General features: G+C 36.4%; 1 protein-coding gene across 12 annotated transcripts in view; it reads left to right on the top strand.

Annotated features, from left to right (window-relative positions):
• The first annotated feature begins 1,774 nt into the window (after nt 1–1,774).
• The window catches only part of DPH6 (diphthamine biosynthesis 6), a 196,463-nt gene continuing 177,456 nt past the window's right edge, over nt 1,775–20,781 (top strand). For 4 of the 12 annotated variants that reach the window (XR_010831707.1, XR_010831709.1, XR_010831705.1 and 1 more), the window contains exons 1-3: nt 1,776–2,283; nt 6,204–6,298; nt 8,650–8,843. Coding sequence is in view for 7 of the 12 variants with exons in the window: in XM_066997504.1 (XP_066853605.1) it covers nt 2,261–2,283; nt 6,204–6,298; nt 8,650–8,843 (312 nt within the window). In the remaining 5 variants the exon portion in view is untranslated. Of the gene's footprint in view, nt 2,284–2,596; nt 2,620–3,030; nt 3,114–3,135; nt 3,454–3,511; nt 4,377–5,341; nt 5,361–6,203; nt 6,299–8,649; nt 8,844–20,781 lie in introns of those variants that run through there. The other 8 variants (XM_066997502.1, XM_066997504.1, XR_010831708.1 and 5 more) reach the window with 8 other exon arrangements.

Below are 20,781 nucleotides of genomic sequence, written 5' to 3'. Positions count from 1 at the left end.
TTGACTTTCCATGTACTATTGCTAAATATTGTAAAATGAGCACCTTTTAAATGTTCATAACTACTAACTGAATTATTCTTTCTTTTGATAACCAAAACCAAAAATATTTCATTCTGGAGCAGAAAGAGAGGCAACGTGTGATAAAATATATATATATTTTTTAATAAATCAAATACTTTGGTCTGACATTTTTACAATTCCTCAGAGGTGTGGTTATTGTCTACCAGCACATCTACTATGCAGCACTGCTTCATTCAATTCAGTAATCTCAGCTAAAATCTCTCAAGTCCCCTGGATTTGCATCTTTAATTCAGAAGAGGTCTCCATTACCGGAGACAAAAAAAAAAGACCCCACCAAAACCAGTGCCCTCTCATCATTCATGTCTAAGTAACCCTGGTCCAGATCATCTAAGATGTGTTGAAGAAAAGGCTAATTATATTTTAAGTCATGATCACTAAACTACAAGGAAATCAATCTGTCCTGTAAGTAAAAAAAATTGTCTCATTTGGCTTGTGATGGCCAAAGCGTGAAGATTTATTTTTTAAAACACGTTATTTTTCATAACTCTTTCTATACAGAAAAATCTATTGTGGTTCCCACATCTTCACAACTACTTATCTAGTAAGTTTTATACTGATTGTCATTTCCTAATTTTTCAGAAGTGCATTTAGTAAGGCAGTACCATCTTCATATCTGCCCACAATTACCCACTATTTTACAAATTTCAACTTGGACTGTACAAATCATACAAAATCACAAATCACTTGGAAAAAAAAAAAGGATATCAAACTGTTTCATGAGCTATAAAAAAAATCTTAAATACTATAGTTGTCTCACTAGGCATTTCAGAATTTATTTTGGCACATTTATCACTATAAATAAAATGCTTTTTCTTAGAATGTTTTCTTCTCTATTTTCTTCTACCTCTTCTCTTCCTGGGAACTTCATACCCAACAAATTGTGAGCAGGGAACTTGTTTGTTAGAGTCTTGCACAAAATCTCAATGGTACAGGTTGTTATATAGCTTGTATAACACGACATCGCACAGGGCTGGTAAGTTAGCACCTGCAACGTATAAAGCATACCCTTCATCCCAGCTCTGAGGAACAAAACCTTTACGTTAGCTGCACTGGTTGCTGTGGTGCAATTCAGTAGGTATTATGAGTCGAGATCCTGGTCACTGCCAATGGATGGGCTGGGTGTAGCCATAACCAGTGGTACCGCAGGGTAACGGAGCCAGGCAGCGCGGGGGCTCACCCTGAGACAGTGAGCACCCCTGTTAACTTTCCACAGCAAACTCCATGCAGGGGAGCAACAAGCTGCAGAACAGAGATCTCTTGTCCACATTTTAAGTGCACAAGCCCGGGGAGCGGTAGGCCCTCAGACCACTATGCAACATGTAGACGTGGTACCCCCCCAAAATGTTTTTATTTGGTGGTGTAAGACTTAAAAGTAGGCTAGTTACTCGACTGAACGCTATTTGGGATGACACATCAGCAGAAATAACCCAGAAATTTCTACTGTAACTTGGGAGAAGGAAAATCGTGCCTGGATTCGGAGACCAGACGTTTGTAGAAGCTTTCTGCCGATTCAACCTAGAAACCTATAGGGGATATAGTACGATACGCACAGCGGCAGGGTTGTTCAGAAAGCTGCCCCACAGGCGCCCTACACGAGGTTTCTGGCCCGCAGAAGCCCACCCCGGCTTTGCAGGTGGACACGTTCGCGTGCAGCGCAGCGCCGAGGCCTGCAGCAAGCAGCCCTCCTCCTCCTCCTCCTCCTGCCCGCCTTCCCCTCCGGCCTCCGCCACGCCGGCTCCCGGGGACTGACAGGGCAGGGTCCCCCGGAGGGGCCGCCGGTGACCCCGCCGCCTCGGGGCGAGCCCCGCGGTGCTCCCCGCAGCACCCGGCAGCGCCGGCCCGGCCCGGCCCCGCGGCCTGCTCTCACATAGGCGCCCCGCGCGGTGCCTCCGCCGCCGCTCCGCCCGCCGCCCCGCAGCCGGGCCGCCGCCGGCCGCCGCGCCCCGGCCCCCGCTCCCCGGCCCCGGCAGGGAGCGGCCGCACGGGCCGGCGTAGGGCGAGGCGGCGGCGGCCCGGCGAGCCGGCCGGTGGCTCGGGCAGGCAGTCGGCCGGGCCGCCCCGGGAGGAGGGCCCGCTGCGGGGAGGCGGCCGGGCGGGAGCGGGAGCACACGGCGGGGCCGGCGGCGTGCGCGGGTGGCGGGCTGGCTGGGCTCCGACCCGCCGCGGGGCAGCGGGCGCCATGCGGGTGGTGGCTCTCATCAGGTAACGGGCCGGGGCGGCCGGCGGGGGGGGGAGGGCGCGGGGGACAGGCCGGGGTCGCGCTCCGCCCAGCGCCGCCCTCCGGCTCGGCCCCGCGCCTGCTGCCCGCCGCCCCGGCCCGGCTCGGCTCCGCGGGCGGGAGGAGGGAGGCGGGCTGCGGGGGCAGCGGCTGTGCGGGGCTGCGGGCAGGAGGTCCCCGCCTGCAGGCAGGGAGGGGTCTGCGGCGGCATCTGCTCTCGCCTCCCCTCGCGGCCGGGACACGGGCGAGAGCGCTCTGTAAAAACACAGCAAAACATACACCCCCCAAAACCAACCAACCAACAACCCACCCGAAACAAGGTTCTTAACATAAGAAGAATCTTAACGCCCGAGCTGCCTGCCTGGGGCTGCGGGGCCTTTGCCAAGTCCCGGACAGTCGGGGGAGTTTGCTACTTTCAGTTCAGTTTTTAGATTTATTCATTTTTCCCCCAATATCTTATGATCTCTTATGATAGGTTTCCTAGTGTGTCTTCTCAGAGGCATTTAATTTTGCTCACTTTAAAAAAAAAAAAGAGCTCCCTCATTTAATAGTTGTAGTTTGACACAACCCTGTCTTTCTGGGGCTGCTTTTTTTCTGCTCCCCAGTCACATAGTCCTGCTGCTTTCTGCTTTTGTCAGTTTCTACAGTTGTGCTGTAAACAGCTTTTTTTTTTTTTTTTTCTAGTAGTAGTTTTGAAAAGAGATTAATGCTATTTTGTTTTCCTAACAAAGACAGGTGCGGTGCATTCTTTTCTTGAGAAATAATAGTGAATTAGACGACAGCAAGCTAAGGAACCTGTGAATGGAAAAGGATTGTGTGTATATGCGCAGTGTATTTTTATTTTTGCGTGTACTAACTTTACTGAAGTGTTAACATTTAATGCATTAAATTCTCTCAGGCAGTTTCGAATGTCAAGCCCTGTTGAAATTGTGGTTTGGCCCCAACAATTACAAGTTACTGCAAACATCATCCAAATTATACAACAAATGTTATTTACACTTCTCAAGACCTGCTTAAATACAGAGTAGGAAAATCAGCTTCAGTGCTTTTTCTTCTTTTAGAGATAAGATTCAGTCTTCCAGGTTTATTTATTTTGATATTCTCTAAGCAGAGGAATGTGTTAAAAGGCAGGATGAAATAAAATCCTAAAACAGGTTTGTAACACAATTGCTATTTTAATGGGCAGTTTTACAAGGATGGATTTAGTTTCAGTAATAGTTTAAGAAGAGTTTTAAAGAGACATCAAAGTGTCTGAAATCTTTGTAACAGAGCTAGCCTCAAAGATCAGAGAAAAAAAAAAAAGTGGTTCTTACTTTTGAAAAGGTCAGGATTATGTATAAAACTACTTTAACCTGTTTCTTTTTCTTCTAAAACGTTGGCCACACTTAAAGTTGATAGTCTTGCTATTAAAGTGGTATTTACGGGCTAAACCCTGTATTGTATATTGTGCTAAATCATAGACTTTTTAAAGCCACTCTTCCCACTGAAATACATTTTTTTCAACTCTTTAATTCTTCTAGAATTTTCTTACTGTAAATTGTTATATTTGTCTATAGCAAGTATTTTTTTTTTCCCCAGAAGCCTTTTATGGACCTGTGTCTTTACATTACCTTACTTTTTTTTTTCTTCTGATATTTTGTTTATTTATAAGCCTATCTGTTGACATACCCAGAGCACTGTCAAAACTAGGCCTGTTTGTGGCCCAGCTTTGTACAGTTCTCTACGAAAAGGCTTTGTGGTTTCTTCTATGATGACAACTGAGAGGAGTTTCCAGGCAACATTTTCAAAGCTACCTCAGTATCTGACTTCATCATTCTTCTTAGTGCCTTTTTTTTGTCTTTTTCACACCCCCACAGCCTATTAGCTCTCAGCCAGGCTGGGCCTATGCTGGGTCCACCTTCCTCCCACACTGTTGGTGTCTGGCTTCATTGGCCTTAATTGCCATGTGTTTTACAGTTAGATTAGAAGATCACGTAGGTGGGCACCACTTCCATTTGTTTCTTGACACGGTTATTTTTTAGGGCTATGATAACAGTAATGCAGAAAATAAATAACATAGTAGCATGTGATACAGCAGGTACTCTAGAAATTTTGGTCAAAATTGGGAAATCTGAATGTAGCCTCATCTTAAAATGATGAATTTGAATTCAATTAATTGTAATTAATCTAAAAGAGTAACAGATTTATTCTGATGTCCTTTTTATTTTTATTTTAAAATTGAATTTAAAATTAATTCCATTTTAATATTGAAATGCTCTAAGCAGCATGGGGAAATATCAGCTGTCATAATTATTTTTCTTGTTTGGAGTTGAAATTAGAGCTAGTGGGAGGCTCATACTTTGTAAAATGAAGCCATTCAGAAAGAAAAGAGCCTTTGTCTCATTATGAGTCTGTTAAACCTGAAATTTCACTTTATGAAATGAATGCTAACTGCGTTTTCAAGCTATCAAGCACAGTATCCAGAAATAATGAACATATGATTTTATACTTTTGTCCGTATATAGATTAGAAGAAAGTTGTAGGTATGCATGAGAATAATGTCAGGTACAGATGGAACCTCAAATTAGAAATCTACTTATTATCATATTTATATTTACTTTTATAACACTGAAACATAAGCACCTGCTTTATGACAATCTATAAAGTACAAAAGGATGCTGTGTTGTTTATATTATTTCTACTTGAGGTTTGAGTTACACAATAAATTAGGGTCAGCATACAGAACTTTAGCATGGATAAAGGCATAAATGAAGGGGAATAGCTGTATGATTATATCCCTGTAATACAGTTTCAAGCTCTTGCATAAAGGGATAGATAAAAAAGGGAACTTTTTGTTGAAAAAGCTGAAGACATTTGATAATAATACTGTGGCCACAAGGAAACTGGTGGTCTGTTGTAGCAAGGGTTGCTTGTTACTACTGTCTGTTCTCCTCTCCCTGTCTCAGTGAGTGTAAGGCAAGGAGTAGTTTTACAGAGCTGATCTAGATCTGTGTTCCAGTTCCTGCCCTAGGCTGATTTTTGCAGTTGTAGGTTGAAGGCTGGGAATCTGAACATGGGCTTTGTAAGTGGTGTAGAATACAGCAGTCTTTGTTTTGCTACGAGACTGTAAAATTTCTTTGATAGGGATTAAAATTTGTGGAAAAGCGTCTGTTTCAGTTCCACCAGGAGAGCAGGATTCTTTCCTCACTGATAGTGGGAAAGGTTCCAGTAGGTCTTGAGTCAAACTTAATTGAATTCTCCGTGTTTATGGTATCATCTCTTGGCCTCAGAGAAGAATATTGTTCTGCTTGTTTTTCTAGTGTGTTTTTTTGTTTTTTTTTTTAATCAGCTCTAATAATTGTTATCTACAGGTATCTGTAGTAAAAAATGGCATGTTCCATGCAGAGCTAACTGAAACTACTACTTTTAATAATTATAACTTCTGGCAATGGGATGTACAAATGTACACAATGTTGAAACTTCTGCAAATGTATCTCATGAAGTATAAATATTATTACTAAATGAGTGTCTTTATCTAAAATGACTGCTAATGCTGGTGGCTCTCTGGAACAAATACTGGTGGGTTTTTGTTGGTTTAGTCCTTGATAATCCTTGTTCTGAAGGGATTCCAGTTTAACTGGTTGTTCTTTGTGGAAGCTCTCTGATAAGAAACAGGATAAAGATTAGAACTGGATGCATGCTTTATGGATACTGTGTATAGATATTACGCATAAATAACAAACATTGTTTAAGCTTTGCTATGGTGAAATCATTGTTTTGCTCCTGCTAATATTTTGCATTTTATTTGAAAACTTTGTAACCAGCTCTGTTGATATTAAATTTTAGCAGCTAGGCAAAAGCCATAAGGGGCTAAAACTTTTAGCAGTATTTTTACTTAATTGCCACTGTTTTATTTTTCTTACAGTGGTGGGAAGGACAGCTGTTACAATATGATGCAATGTGTTGCTGCTGGGCATCAGATTGTTGCTCTAGCCAATTTAAGACCTGCTGAAAGCACAGGTAGGAAAGCTTTAATTCTTATGTTTTTTGTTTTTATTTTTTTCCCTTTTTTTTAATTAGAAACAAAACATGCACAGCTGTGCCTGTCTTAGGTTCCTTTGTATATATATATTTGTATATAGATTTGGCTATTGAAGGTCTTATTAAGGAAATCCCAGAGATGGAGGAAAAATGTTTTTTCCTTCAGGGGAGGGGGACATCACACAAGATGAAGATCAGTTAAAAGAAAGACTTCCTCAAATTAAAAAACGGAAAATACAAATATTTCTGGTGGAGTATGAAGAGGTTGTATGCATTCAGTAGCACAAATAGTAAAAGGTGATACAGGACATCAACAAACAAAACAAACACTGTATTTCTAGAAATGCTTTAAACTGGCACGAACCATCCAGGTTGCAAAAAATAAGCAGCTGTTTTGCAGCTGCTTGCTTGTTTTTATCCTCATTTATCTTTCTCCAGTATTCTAGCCCAGCATTTGTGAACTGGATTGAGGAACCAGTTGGATTGCAGTTGACCTTGATGCACATTTTTCCTGCCTTTTTCCTTCCTTCTAGCTTGGATCAGAAATGATCAGTTCCTCACAGGCTAGGCCTAGGCTTATTTTTGTGAAAGATAATGGGAGCAACTCAGGTAGTCTAAGCCAGTGGTGAGGTAAGAGGAGGAGATGACTACTACTTACTTCTTTGTTGGACTAGAACGTAAAATGAAGTGAGTTGTTACCCAGCTGGTAGGGAAGTATAATAAATACGTTAAAATATATTACCATATGTTAACTTTTCAATGTATGTTAAACAGTGAAGCGTGATACCTGGTAACTGCATGTTAGGAAACTATACAGAGGAAGTGAAACAAAATGGGAGCTGACATCACAGATGAGTCATGGACAGAACTGGCAAATGCTTGGGAATACAGTAACAATTTATTTTCTTTGTAGCTAGGACATAATCATCTCTAATCTTGTTGAAGTATGTTGTCTTTAAACTAATTTATCCACATCAGAAATGTAGTATATTGTCATTAAAATCATAAAATGCTCTCTCTAAGTGTGTAGTTGGAAATTTTGTGGAAAGTTAATTGAGGTGCTTCAGGCAATGGTGGATTCTATGCCATTCATTTTATTTTATCTTGTACCACTGTTGCCTGGAGAGTCTCAATTAATAAAGAAAGTATGTATTCTGAACTGAATATCAGTTTAAAGACCTTGTCATATTTTATGTATGTTGAAAAATACTGAGTTTCCTTTTATGTCAACTGTTCTGGTTTAGGTTGGTTAGTTGTGATTATGGGTTTGGATTTGCCCATTTTGAGCAAATACGTATCTTTGTTACTGTTGCATGACATCAAATGTGACATGACCTAATTGTTACATCACAAATCAGTTATCTTGATCAATATTATAGAGCTTTCTCCTTGCAAGATGTGCTAGATGTACAGCAGAGGTGTTTAATGTGTTTGTGTGTAAATTAAGAGAAGTGCCAGTATTACAAATTAACATTAAAATAGTGAACTGGGCTAGCTTTTAATAAACGAGGCAGAAATTTCAGGATTTTTTTTAACCTGTTTGAAAAATTATCTGAAAGATGTTTATATATAAATCCTTTATCAGGGAGTTTGTGATTTAGTTGTAATCCATGACGGCTGCATTTTAACTCTGTTTTTCCCCCCTCATTTGTTAGCTACAGATTACTTACAAGAAAATTCAGTTAACTTTTTTTCTCCTGATTAAGGAAACAGCAGCAAAGACTTGATTACATTCTGAGCTTAATTATTAAAAGGACTGAAGGTAGAATGAACCTATAATAGATTTCCCTTTTTTTTATGTTAAGTAATGTCAAAACATTGTAGCAATCTACTTTTTTTCCATTTGGGCTCAGATAACCTGCTCTTGTCTCTTGATGACCATGATAACAATTTAAACAGTAAAAAATTTGGAAATTTTGACAACCTATTGCTTATTTTCAGTGTTGCAATGCAGTCCAGATTTCTTGCCCTGAATATGCTGAAATGGGCTTGGGTTTGTGCCTCTGAGATATGCTCCTATTTGAATTACCATATAAATAATAGCAGAATTGGACCAGTCCAAGATGTTTGGATGAAGCAGGAAGGAATACCAAAGGAGAAACAGTCTGCACAATTTCCAAATAGGCAGCACGTTCTTGACATATGTCTGTTGGGTGTAGAAAACAATCCTTTTTTTTTTTTTTCCATGTTTATAGAGGTAATGTCAGCAAACATCTGTTTGTGAACCAAAAAATATTAACATCTATACATTCTCAGTGCTTTGAAGTATAATAGTTATCTGTAACTGTTGAAATCATGTACCTAATATGATTATTTCTTGACTGTGGCAGGGCAGACTGATGAATTGGACAGCTATATGTATCAGACAGTTGGACACCATGCCATTGAGCTCTATGCTGATGCATTGGATTTGCCACTCTATCGTTGTTTCATTAAGGGTACCAGCGTAAATACTGGAAGAGTGTATACTGCATGTCAGGAGGATGAGGTTGAAGACCTTTACCACCTCTTGAAACTTGTTAAGGTATGCTGAATGAAAAGAATGAAATACTTGGGGACAATTATAGTGCTTAAATGTGCTTTTATTGCTTAAATTGCTTGACTCATTTATGAATTTAGATAAGTGATCCACTTAGGTATTTGAGAAAAGCTTTGGACACTTTTATTGTTAAAAAGTTTAACTTCTATTCCTTTGTTCTTCCTTGCACTGCAAATACATGGTGTAACTTTATTCAATTTATTCCCTTTTTCATACAGTGTAAATCAGACTTATTAATCCACATTTCAGGCCCAAACCAAATGTTTATGTAGTTTCATATTTGAAATAATGCATTGTTTGATTACTTGAATTAGAGGTTTTTGAGGCTTTGTGCATTTATCAATGCATAGAAATTAATGTATGTACATTTCCATTTGTTTGCTCTTATGCTCTATAAAACAGAATCTATCGTTTGTTTTTATGTTGCAGATAGTTCACAAAGTATTACAGAATGTTTTATGTTTTTGATTCTGGTAGCCATCCAACTATATTCTAATATATCACGTAATAGCTGTAGTATTTTATTGTGTTGATGTCTGCAGTGCACAGTACTAAAACAATACAATGTTCAGAAAAACATATTTATGGTTACTAAAAATAAATACACATTTAATTTTACGGATAAAACTGGTAGATCGCTTTTTGAAATTTCAGCTGAAGATAGTTCTGGTCTTCAGTTCAGGTATTGAACATTTTCCTGCACCCTTTCCGATTTCTCCATTTTTTCCATTGAAATTAGAATTGAGATTCATAAACCTGAAAGCTTTAGCTTGTTCTTTGTTTGGTAGAAAAAAAACAACAACAACAAAAACTTTCAGATTAGACTAAGAGTGTGGTTTGAATGCAGAGTGCTTTCTGAACCATGTTGAAATTGGATGTTACATTTTTTTAAGCATCTTTGAAAGGGAAAATCAAGATCATGTACCTGTGTTGAGTATGAGACTACTCAACAGGAGAATAGTGCACGTAGGCTGTAGCACTCTAGAGTGCTTCATGGAGGTTTCAAATGGAATGTGCATATCATGCAGTACAGAAATTTAAAGAAATATGGTACAGCACTTTTATATATCTTATGAATCCTGATAGTATTAGAAATTAGCAGGACTAGTTAGTATATGCTGTCTCTTAAAGCTGCATGCTAGCAGTTTTCTGCCACTGTGTAAGATAATAAATTACTGATCAATTTAATTAAAAATGGGCAGATTAGTGGCAATTAAGATCATACTTCCTTTTCGATCCTTGCTGTCTTTGGAGAAATGGATGCTTGACATAAATTAATGCTAATGTTAAATCTTGACAACTTCTGCTTTGGAAGTTAATACATGATAATTATAACTACAGCTGAAAGAGATGTTATCAAGTTGTCTGGAACCAAATAACTATTTCTTTCCTGTATAGAAATATTAATTCCACTATATAATAGTTTAAAGATACAAATACTAACATAAAGACAGTATATTGTTAATCTTTGGATAACCTGTGCCCCTATAGTCAAATCTACCTGTGAAATTCTGGTGCAAAAGTTTCAGTAGAAGTCTTGCATATTCTGATGTATAATTGTATATAGCAGGTGGACGTAATCTGCAGGAGCTGTAACTCTTTGTATTTTTGGTTTTAAGGAAAGGAGATGAAACTTCTTTTCTGTATTGAAAATAACTTGGAAAACTTTGTATTTTTCACAGTTTATGACTGCAGTTTTGTAGCCTTACTATATAAGTTTTAATCACTCGTGATTTTCCTTTGTGTTTTTTTTTTTAGATGTTAAGTTTTAAACAGAGAGCTCAATTTGCTCTCTGCTGAAGGGATGAGTGGAATTCTGCAGGAAGCTTGTATAAATGCACCCTTAAGTGAACTTAATTTTAAAACACTGGTCAAAATAATGTATCTCTGTTTTTCTGTCAAATGGTTTGGGCCTAACTGTACAGGAAAGGTGTGTCAAGTTGAAAATTACATAACGTGCCTTGCTTTCACATTGTAAAGAATGCTTGTATTAAAGGTACATGTTTAGTTAAAAAAAATAATTAAAAACAAACCACATTTGAAAAACTGGTATGATGAAATCAAAAGCATTTGATTTAAAAAACAAAAAACAAAACGAACGTTAAAACGTTATGAAAGCATGATGTTTAAAAGGTTAAATGTTCCTCTGAAGTGCTTGGAAACCCAGGGCAACAGTCCTGTTGTAGTTCACGGGACTCAAAAAGTGATGTTGACTGCCAATGACTGTAAACTTGTTAATTTTATTGTCAAAAACCTAGATGATTGATATGTATGAAATAAATTTATATTTATGCTTTACTTGGCTAATGTCCTATTTTAGATTGTCTTTATTCTGTATATATTTTGAAATATATCAGAGTATTTATATGATGCCTAAATGTATCTAACCAGGCAGTCCTCACCTGATAGTAGTATTTTTACTTTGTGATGCATATAAATTCTGAATTCTAATGAATAATTTAACTTACTATCCATATTACTGAATAAGGATTGCTGATATCTTTGATTGTCAATGTTTGTCACTTTGCATATTGGGGCTTTTTCCAGTAAAGTGTATATGCTCTAGAGTTTCTTAGTTATCTGAATTATCTTTCAGGTTTTTATCACATCTGTACCTTTGAAATCAGGAACTGTGTAGAAAAACTGTTTCTTTCCCTTTAGTGGTTAGAAGGAATGGAGCATGCAGGGGTTTTAATGAAACATTCCTGTAATGCATTCCTCAATATAGGCTTTAACTGCTTTCTCCCTCATCAGTGCAATTATGATATTGTCCAAATAATGCATTAATGTTTTATGCAAGCACACATTAAAGTGGTGTGAGAGAGGTTGTGTTGGATGGATTTCTGTTGAATGTTGGGTTATATTCTATATCCCAAGGATCTATGGCTAAAGCTTTTGTTTAGAACGATGGTTATAGCAGCTTCCAGACTGTACAAACCAATGCAAGGTAATTTGTTTCAATTCTGGGTTTTAGTAGACAGTGCTGTCCTTTTCCAAGTTTCATGCCTTGTCTCCTGTGTTCTGTGAAGGCTTTGCCTGTGTTTGGTAAGTTTCTACTGCTGGGGTAATTTGTGGAAATCTAGAACTTTATTGATTAAAAGCTTTTTTGTTTTGTTTTCTTTTGTTTTTTTTTTTTCTCCTTCAAACTATTTTTCATCTTCTGTAGCATTTTTCAGTACTCGAATTTTTCAAAATTAGTATTTCAAAAACTTGATTCTGTTCATAGTTTCTTTGTAATATATTTGTGTATGCTTATTGTAAAGCATGCACGTTGACTTTCAGTGTATTTTCAGTTTTAACATATTTCTGTCAGTTCTTTTTGTGGTGTACTTCCTGGATTCTGAACCTGCAAGCTTACAGAAAAAAAAAAGTATACTTGAAAGAAATTAATATATTGGATCTCAGGACTGAAGGATTATTAATTATGATACCATTCATTGGTTATCACCTGAAAAGTAAGAATTGATGTTGGGTATATTGGATTTGTGAAACATTTTAATAAAAATAGCTTTTGCTTGTGGCAGAATTTCTTTTTATCAGTCTTGTGGAAGGGGAAAGAAAGAAAATTCATTTTCTAAAATAATACCACATCCTTGAGCAGTGATCTTATAACTCAGTCAGTTACTAAGAATAGGTAACGTGCTTTGTAGTTGCAGCAACAAAGAGCTTATTAGTGCAGTCTGACTCATGTATTTAATTATTTTTTTATGGGCAGGATCATGATTTTTGAAATAGACCCACACGGACGTTTACTGAAGACAGGAAGTATTCCTGTCCATCTGACAGATGAAATTTGCAATTTGGTGATACTTCATCTGAGACAAAGTGTGTTGTCCATGCAGGTTTGGGTGGAATAGAGATAATTTAGGTACTCTCATTATTCAGTGAAACTCCCTAAGACTTGAAGTTCTTCAGCAAACAGAGCTAGGGTTTGAGATGAATGAGTAGATTAATTCCCTCATAGAAAATAAAGCTTTCGGTTCCTCGTTATAGGTAATAGCCTTCCATGCTACGGAAACAGTCTTCCTTTCACTGTTCTTCAGAACTTAGCTCCTGGAGCCAATGGGTAGAAAAGGATTGTCAGGTTCGGTGCTGACGGCTGACTTTGTGGCTGTCGTACAGCCAAACATCTGAGTGCTCCCAGAGAAAGTTCATGAGTAAATCTAAAGGAACTTTCTACTTTAGGTACACAGTGTTTAAAAAATGTTTGATAAGACAGACAGTAAAGTATTTAGAAATAGTCACTTGGCTGTTAGGTATCCATCTTAATCAGCTCTTGGTAGTCTCTGTGACTTCAGGGGCAGTATTTGCATGATAAAGTCTAATCGTGTACTCTTAACATGTATGGAAAAGGTTTGCAGACTTTCTTGGGAGTCTTAAAGATCTAAATATTATTAGTTAAGGAATGTTGATTGACCTCAAGAATCTTTAATATCAGGTCCTCAGCATGCTGTTCACCAAACTAATTTTGCAGTTTATAAATGTTCAGACAAAGCAGGTAGCTTCCCTCTCTTACTGATGGGATTCAGAGAGCTCCAAAGTCTCTGGAGCAGTTCCAGTCACCATTTCCCATTTTTTTCAATTGAAGAAAATTTGATGTTTTCCTTATTACAATTTGATTTTGTGTGTGTGTGTGTGTGGATGTGTAGCCTAATTTCTCAAAGGTATATTTCTAAAAAATTTTTGAGAAAGATTAAATTATAGGAAGAGGTATTTATTTTTATAAAAAAAATTCTGAAAAAACTCACCCCTCCTTGATTTTTTCTCCATATCTTAAGATATGCAAATTGAGAGTAGCATGCCTTTGATACTTTCATAGATTAGCTTTACATATAATTCAGGGATTGAAGTACAGTTCATGTAGAGTAAATTAAATATTAGTATTGAAAAAAACATCCTAAAGTGTCGAGGGAAACAGTGACAGATGAAACAATAGAATTTATTTTTTGTGTCCTCTACTAGTCGTGTTGATTAGGTAAACGTTTGGACACTGTATCTTTTAGCACATTTCTTCTTGCCCTTAGTCATGAATGTTGTATATAAACTTTTTGAAATTCTATTAAATGGCTACCTACCCTGATAAAAGATAAATCAAAGTAAGATTATTTGTTAAGGCAAAATATTTAATGTGATTTTTCATGCAATGGACACTGAATTCCTCTACCTTTTAGAATAACAATTCCTCTACCTTTAGAATGAGTTTATCTGTAAGAATTTGAATTGTCTCTTTGCACTCAGCACATTCAATGTTTTTTTGTTTTTTTTTTAATTCACTTGTTATTTTTTCTTTTAATTCTGGAGCGAAGCTCCATAGCTTCCTCCGCCTAGGGGACTGACCATTGTCATCAGCAATGAGTAAGACAGTGAGTTAAAGGAAGAGGTTAAGAAGTAATCACATAGCACTACTTCAGACACAGTAAAAATAATTATAGACCTTGTTCCATTCTCAAGACATTTTTTGTGTGTGTGTGTTTAGTTTGAATTTTAAAATGAGAAGGGAACAAGGAAATTTTTTAATCAACAGGATGCCTCTGTCTCATCTGAACTGTTCAGGAGGGGTCAGTTTTCCTTCCAGAATGGGATCTTGAGCAATGTTTGAGACTACCTCAAACATTTCTTACCGTGAGAAATGTTGAGCTTCATGTAAACAAAAAAGTCACTGTATCTCTCCCTGTTAGGTGTGTGGAGTTGTTTTCACTCACTCTGTCTTGTTGTGTTAATATTGAATAAGCAGAGACAGTCAGGCTGGTGGTGAAAGATGGTAAGCAAGCCTGAGGGCTTGTTCTGGTCAGCTTTAAACCTCTGATTGCCAGGTTTTCCTAATTTCCCATTTCCAGGGCATCTCTAGCGTGACCTTGCCTGCTGAATATGATGTTCTGGGTTGCAAGATTCTCACATGCATTTGGAAATGGGCAGCCAGGCATTGTTTACAGGACGCCAAATGAACCGTGCACTCACAGCAAGTTTGATAAACACACATTTCCTCCTTTTATCAGTGAGATTGCAGAATGTGAAGTATGAGTTTCCAGTTTTATTCATTCCCTTCAAACCTCTTCCTGTTTAAAAACTGAATCTCACTAATTGGATGATGATACATCCTCAGATTTTGTTTTGCTTTTTTGTTATTTTTGTTTTGAATTCTACTTACTGGTCACTGACATTTTGTTTCTGTGCCTACCTTGACCAGGTTTGGCAGACGTTCAGATAAAAGCTTTCCATTTGTTCAGCACAGAAAAGGTTCATCCCTATCAATGTAAAGTGAATGCTAATTAACAGTAATGACTTCTAATCACTTTGCTTTTATGCTCCTTAGGAGCACTGCTATTATCCAATGTAGTTAAGTGAAATGCTTGTATATGAATCAACAATGCTGTATTTCTTCTAGCAGCTATTGCTCATAATCAAGCTTTGAATAAATTACGATAGTAAAATTGGTTTTAATGTGCTGTATTGCATGGGGAGAAAGGAACCTCAAATATCTTGTTAAATATCTTGAATATTTGGAGAGTCATCTATTAACATTTTGGCATTTGGTATTGTAGTTAAATGGAAAAATACATTAAAATGTTTAAGTCAATTTTGTAAACGTTATCAAAACTTTTTTTGTGGTTTGAATTTTATTTAGGTGATATGCATAGACTCAACAGCCTCAGTAATAGCCCCATTTGGATTCAATTGCATGTCTGTGGAAATGAATTACAACATTTCTGAGTTAAAACACAGTTAATTTTATGTGGAATTAACAGGTATCATAATTTAAGACCTTCGCTTGTTTTGGTCCAGTGTTGTAGTTGATGTTTAGTGGGTTAATATGCACTTCATTTATTAATACTGTGTAGCTAAGAAAAACTATTAGTTTTGCTTGCCTGCATGCAATCTGCCTGCAGTCTTAACATACTTCAAAAAGAGTATGAAAATAATAATAGTGAAACTTTACTAATACTTAAAAACAATAGAATAGGGTGAAACTTTTAAAATAAAACTGGACTATTAGTCAGAAGCAATGCTAATGAAAAACAAGCGCTAAATAGATCACTAGACTGGTAATATGTTCAGCAATTCTAAAATAATTTTGATTTAGAAACAGAATTAGCCTGAAGTCAGCATATATACCAATTTAAGTTTAGTTGACTTTCACTTAATGTTGCATATATAGGGCCTGTTTGGAAGCTGAACATGAGAAAACCTGGATGAAACCTGTTTCCAACATGCGTGCTATTTTTTTAATTTTTTATTAACAATTACTTAATTACAAGCATTCCATGGTTTTAGTGTCTGTGAAAGAACTGGGGTCTTTCTTGGTAAATATACTTGTGTTGTCTGGTTTTGCAATTTTTTTCATCAGAAAATATATTTTTATAAATAAAAATTGGATTTTGATTTTCTGTGATTTCCTTTCGTATAGTACCTCTGTCTATTCATGCTTAGAGAGACAGTTTCTTCACAGTTACCATCACAGTTTTTATGCATGTGGATGTAAGTGAGTATCCACAGGCAACGTGTGTGGCTTTGGTTTTGTTTGTTTTTGTTCATTCATGCACATAGCTGTAGACAATTTTCTGGTAGATGTTTTGTCTATTTGCTTGAGCATCTTCTCTTCTAACCATTATTCTTTGGTTTGTTATGAAGTCATTGCCCAACTTAATTTGAAAATATCTGTCGTTTAGCCTTTCTTCTTTAAATGTGATTTCGAGTCAGTGTTCATAATGTATCCTATGCTTTTTGCTATAATACTGTAAAACATGCTTTTTTTTTTTTTTTTTTCCTCCAGCAGACTGTTGAAAAATGAGCAACACCTTTCTCCTCTACAGTTTCACTTAAGTGGATGATGCTATCTGCTATCTGTATCTTATTTCAGTATTTCGTTTTTTTGCTTGGCAACTTCGTCAGGCTTCGTAAGGATAGACATGAAAAAAATGGGGAAAAAAAAAAGAATAATCTTATTCTGTGCAGAAACAACTAGCTGCTTTATATTGTTTGCAATTCTCATTAGGCAGCAGTAATGCATGTTTTAAAATTTATTGTTTTTTAATGAAATATAATTGGGGATAATTCTAATAAAATGCAGTCAAGGATAGAAGAGCTTTTATATAATTGAACAGTAAAACATTTATCAAATTTGTTTTCATAAACATTTTTATCTCTGGAGCTCATTCTTTGTGTAAAAATCATTTTGCTTTCTTACACAATCACTTATTTAAGCTGACTTATTTAATACCCCCCCCCATTTGATGTAAACAGCATACAGCAATACAGCATACACCAATTGCATGTTTGCGTTACTCTCAGCCGGACACTTACTGTTTCTGATCGGTATGTTTAAAGGCAGTTCTTCTGGAAGGACTAGGATTTCATTTGGTTTATATTGCACCAACATTACCGTTTGCAAAATGGAAATGATTGATTTGTAACTGTAATTAGGAAAAAAGGAATAAAACAGAATTGGCCTTTTACAGAGAACTGTACAGTATGGAGATACTGCGTGTTGATAAATTCTGCCTGGGGAAGAAGTGCACGATGGGCATCACTCATTTTCATATTGATTATGACTGGGATTCCTGGAAGAGGTTGCTGTTTGCAAAGGATAAGGAAGTACTATGATTAGTTACCTTCTCCATGGAAAGTACTACAAAGGAAAATGCCAAATGTGTGCACTGCGGTATTCCTATCAGCCTGACAGTCTGCTACGTGAACATTTTTTCAGTCCGTTTTCCTTCAGAAATACAGCTTCAGTCTCTTTGCTGTATTACTGTATTAGGTGTAGTGCATTTGCATGCTCTCCTAACTCTGGACTCTTTCTTTCTTTTTATTTCTTTCTGGCAGTCTTCTGTTCTCAGGCCGTCAGCACTGTAACTCCTGAAAACTGGTACAACAGTGCCCTCTGTAGTTCCTCCATACAGCTGGTTTTGAGCATTCAGGTAAACAGCAGGATGTTTAGATTTATTTTTAACTCAGACACACCACTTTTTTTCTTAAGGAAACGTTTTGATTTTCCCTGTGTTTTACACAAGAGAAAGGGAACAAAGGAAGACTATTCCGAGTCCTCTTTTAGTTTTTTTTTCTTTAGATCTCTCTTGTCATTATATAGTGAAAAACTGAGATGTTATCAGGCATTCAGGGCAGTCATTAAAGGGGATGGAATTTTGAGTTGTGAAGGCTTTCTTGAAGCTTGTGGTTTTTGTCATTTGGGTTTGTTTGTTTTATGTGGACCTTAAAACTAAATAGTTTTAGATTTTATGCTTGCTGTTCCTCTTAAGCCAGGTCTTGAATGACCTGCCAGGGACTTAAGATGTGCTTGCCAGAGCACCTAAGCTTTATTAATGACGTGGTTTTAATTCACACAGTGACTGAAGTAATTGTTGTCCATTAGCATTGATTTGTCTCCAAAACTCATTTGCGATTTAGATTTCTTTTACCTCATTATAGGTAAATAATATGCAAATAACTTTTTATTGCATGTTTTCTGCAGAACTTATTGGATGGGTTTAGTATTGAACACACGTGCCCAGAATTCCGATACATCCGCATTCACACTCATGCACTGCCATTTAAATATTACAAACTACAATAAGAAAGCATGACCTTTTTAAAAATAAAGGTTTTAACTACAATTAGTTTCTTCTATAACAGTATCATAAAAGTCACTCCATGAAAAGTTAAATGGCTTTATTTTATGATGGGGAGTGTTAATGTATGTGTAGAACACACTCTTAATGCACTTCTATGAATTGAAAATCATAAGTCATTGCAGTAAATTATAGTTAATGATGTAACCATTGATGGCTATTCAAAACATTCCTGTATCTCTAATGATTTGTGTAAAACACATGACTGCGCACATCCCTTAGTTCGTTTGGAGCAGTAGATAGATAAATGCACCAGCTTTCTACTTCTGAAGACTATTTTTCTCTGTAACAAGTGATAAGAATTTTGTTGGAGTAAATAGTACATCACAAACCACTCTTTGCAGTATTTGAGTTCTGGTAATAAATGAAAATGAAGACTAAATTAAAATAGCCCTCTCTGATAAGAGGTGAGAGGCTTTGAGAATGTAGTGTGTCCAAGCTTTGATTTTTTCATCTGCCTAGTTTATGGGTAATCTCTAACTTCTCGACATATGAGCTCTTCACTTTTTACCCACATGTGGAATTTCATATACTGAAATGTTGCTGAAAGAACCAACTCTTATGGTATAATGTGCACTGTCTAATCCAAGGAAATACCCTGTATCTGCTACCCATTAACATAAAGTATTACAGAAGTGACCTGTGGGTGGGTTGCTTTTCTGTTTGTTTGTTTTAGTTAAGCAAATATTATTATGCTGGCAGAAATGTAATGTTAAATTTGGTCAAAATGACTTTACTTGATTCAAAATTTAACTGAAGTTGTGAATCAAGCTTAGTTCTTGCACTGACTGCGCAGTTATTGCTAATCTTAAATATTGATTTCTTTGTTTCATTTTTGTTAATGAGCTTCTTCATGCACTGTTACCTTCATAATACCAACACAAGCTTGCTGAACTGTCTTTAATTTGTTTTTGTTTTTTGTTTGTGTTTTTTGTTGTGGTAAAACGTTTTTTCCTTACAATGAGTTTCTGTGTACCATGAGTTATTACAATTTTTAAAGTGATCTTGAAAATTTACTCCTTGAAGACTGGGCAGAAATTTATTAGAAAGGAGTTATATAAATTTCATTTTTAATCAATTAATGCCTGCTTTATATATGATTTTAATCTTTTGAATAGAATTTCATCGTATTCGTACTACAAAGTAAATAAATGTGATTTCTTTTTAGTGTTAAAAGGATAGCAGTGGGAGAAGGATTTAATTTTGCACTGCAACCTCTGAGATAGATAAGTTGATGTTTATGGGGGGGGAGAATAAAGTATATTTTCTTGCAATAAAATTAGCAAATTAAGATTCAACTTGATTAAAATAGCAATAAATTTAGATTATATTATTGGAGATGATGAAGTACAGCTTTTCTGTCTACCGAGAATGAGCACAATTTACGAAGACAAGGCAAAGGAGTGAATAGAGCAGCCACTGCAGATATTTAAAGGAAATGCCCAGTTTATTCTACATACTTTTTGCTTTTTAGTCAACGTCAATGATAATTTTATCTCACCTTTATAATCATTCCCCCCCCTTAAAATATCACACTTCTTTTCATCTAGTTGGATTATATCTGAAATATTTAATGAAAAACAGTATGTATTTAAGCTATCTCTTTAGTTGAAAGTACTTAAGTTTTCAAATAACCTGCATGATCACTAAATCATTTTTCAGGTGTCCTTTCATAAAACTTGAGCTAATGCAGGGTAGGTAATGCCATGACTGAATATCATCTTGATTTTAATTTCCAGTATTTCTTTGACTGTGAAATACCAAAAGATACGGAGACTGAATTACAGTGAATCACACAGAATGTTAGGAATGTCTTTATAGAAAGCAATAAATATCTACTTAGGGAACAGATTTTACTGGTTAACAGTTGCCTACATTATAACAATAGTTTTAAGATGAAAAATAAATATTGCAGTCTAAAATAGAACATTATTTGACATAGAAAGAAATGTTGACTTTTCTCACTGGAAGCATTTATAAAGAATCTATATGACCCCAGTGGACTCTTTACATTTAACTTTAAATTGAAATTTTAAGACTTTTTTTTCTTAGAATATTCTTATTAAAACATTTTTTAATTCTAATTTTAGGATGTTCTTTCTTTCTATGGAACTTGATCAAACGAGAGAGAATTTTTGATTGTATAGTATTTTAAAAGGCAGAAGTTAGTGTTTAGGTGTTACTTTGTGGCATCTGTATTTATAACTACAAAAGTATAGATGATATTCTCAAAAGAACTGTGTGGTATTAGTAGTTAATGAGGAGTTGTGTTTTTTGATTTTTCTTTTGTTGTGCTG

The sequence above is a fragment of the Anser cygnoides genome, chromosome 5, assembly GCF_040182565.1.
Source record: "Anser cygnoides isolate HZ-2024a breed goose chromosome 5, Taihu_goose_T2T_genome, whole genome shotgun sequence".
Lineage (NCBI taxonomy): Eukaryota > Metazoa > Chordata > Aves > Anseriformes > Anatidae > Anser > Anser cygnoides.
Note: the sequence above shows the minus strand (reverse complement) of the source record. Positions and strands in the feature narration are given on the sequence as shown.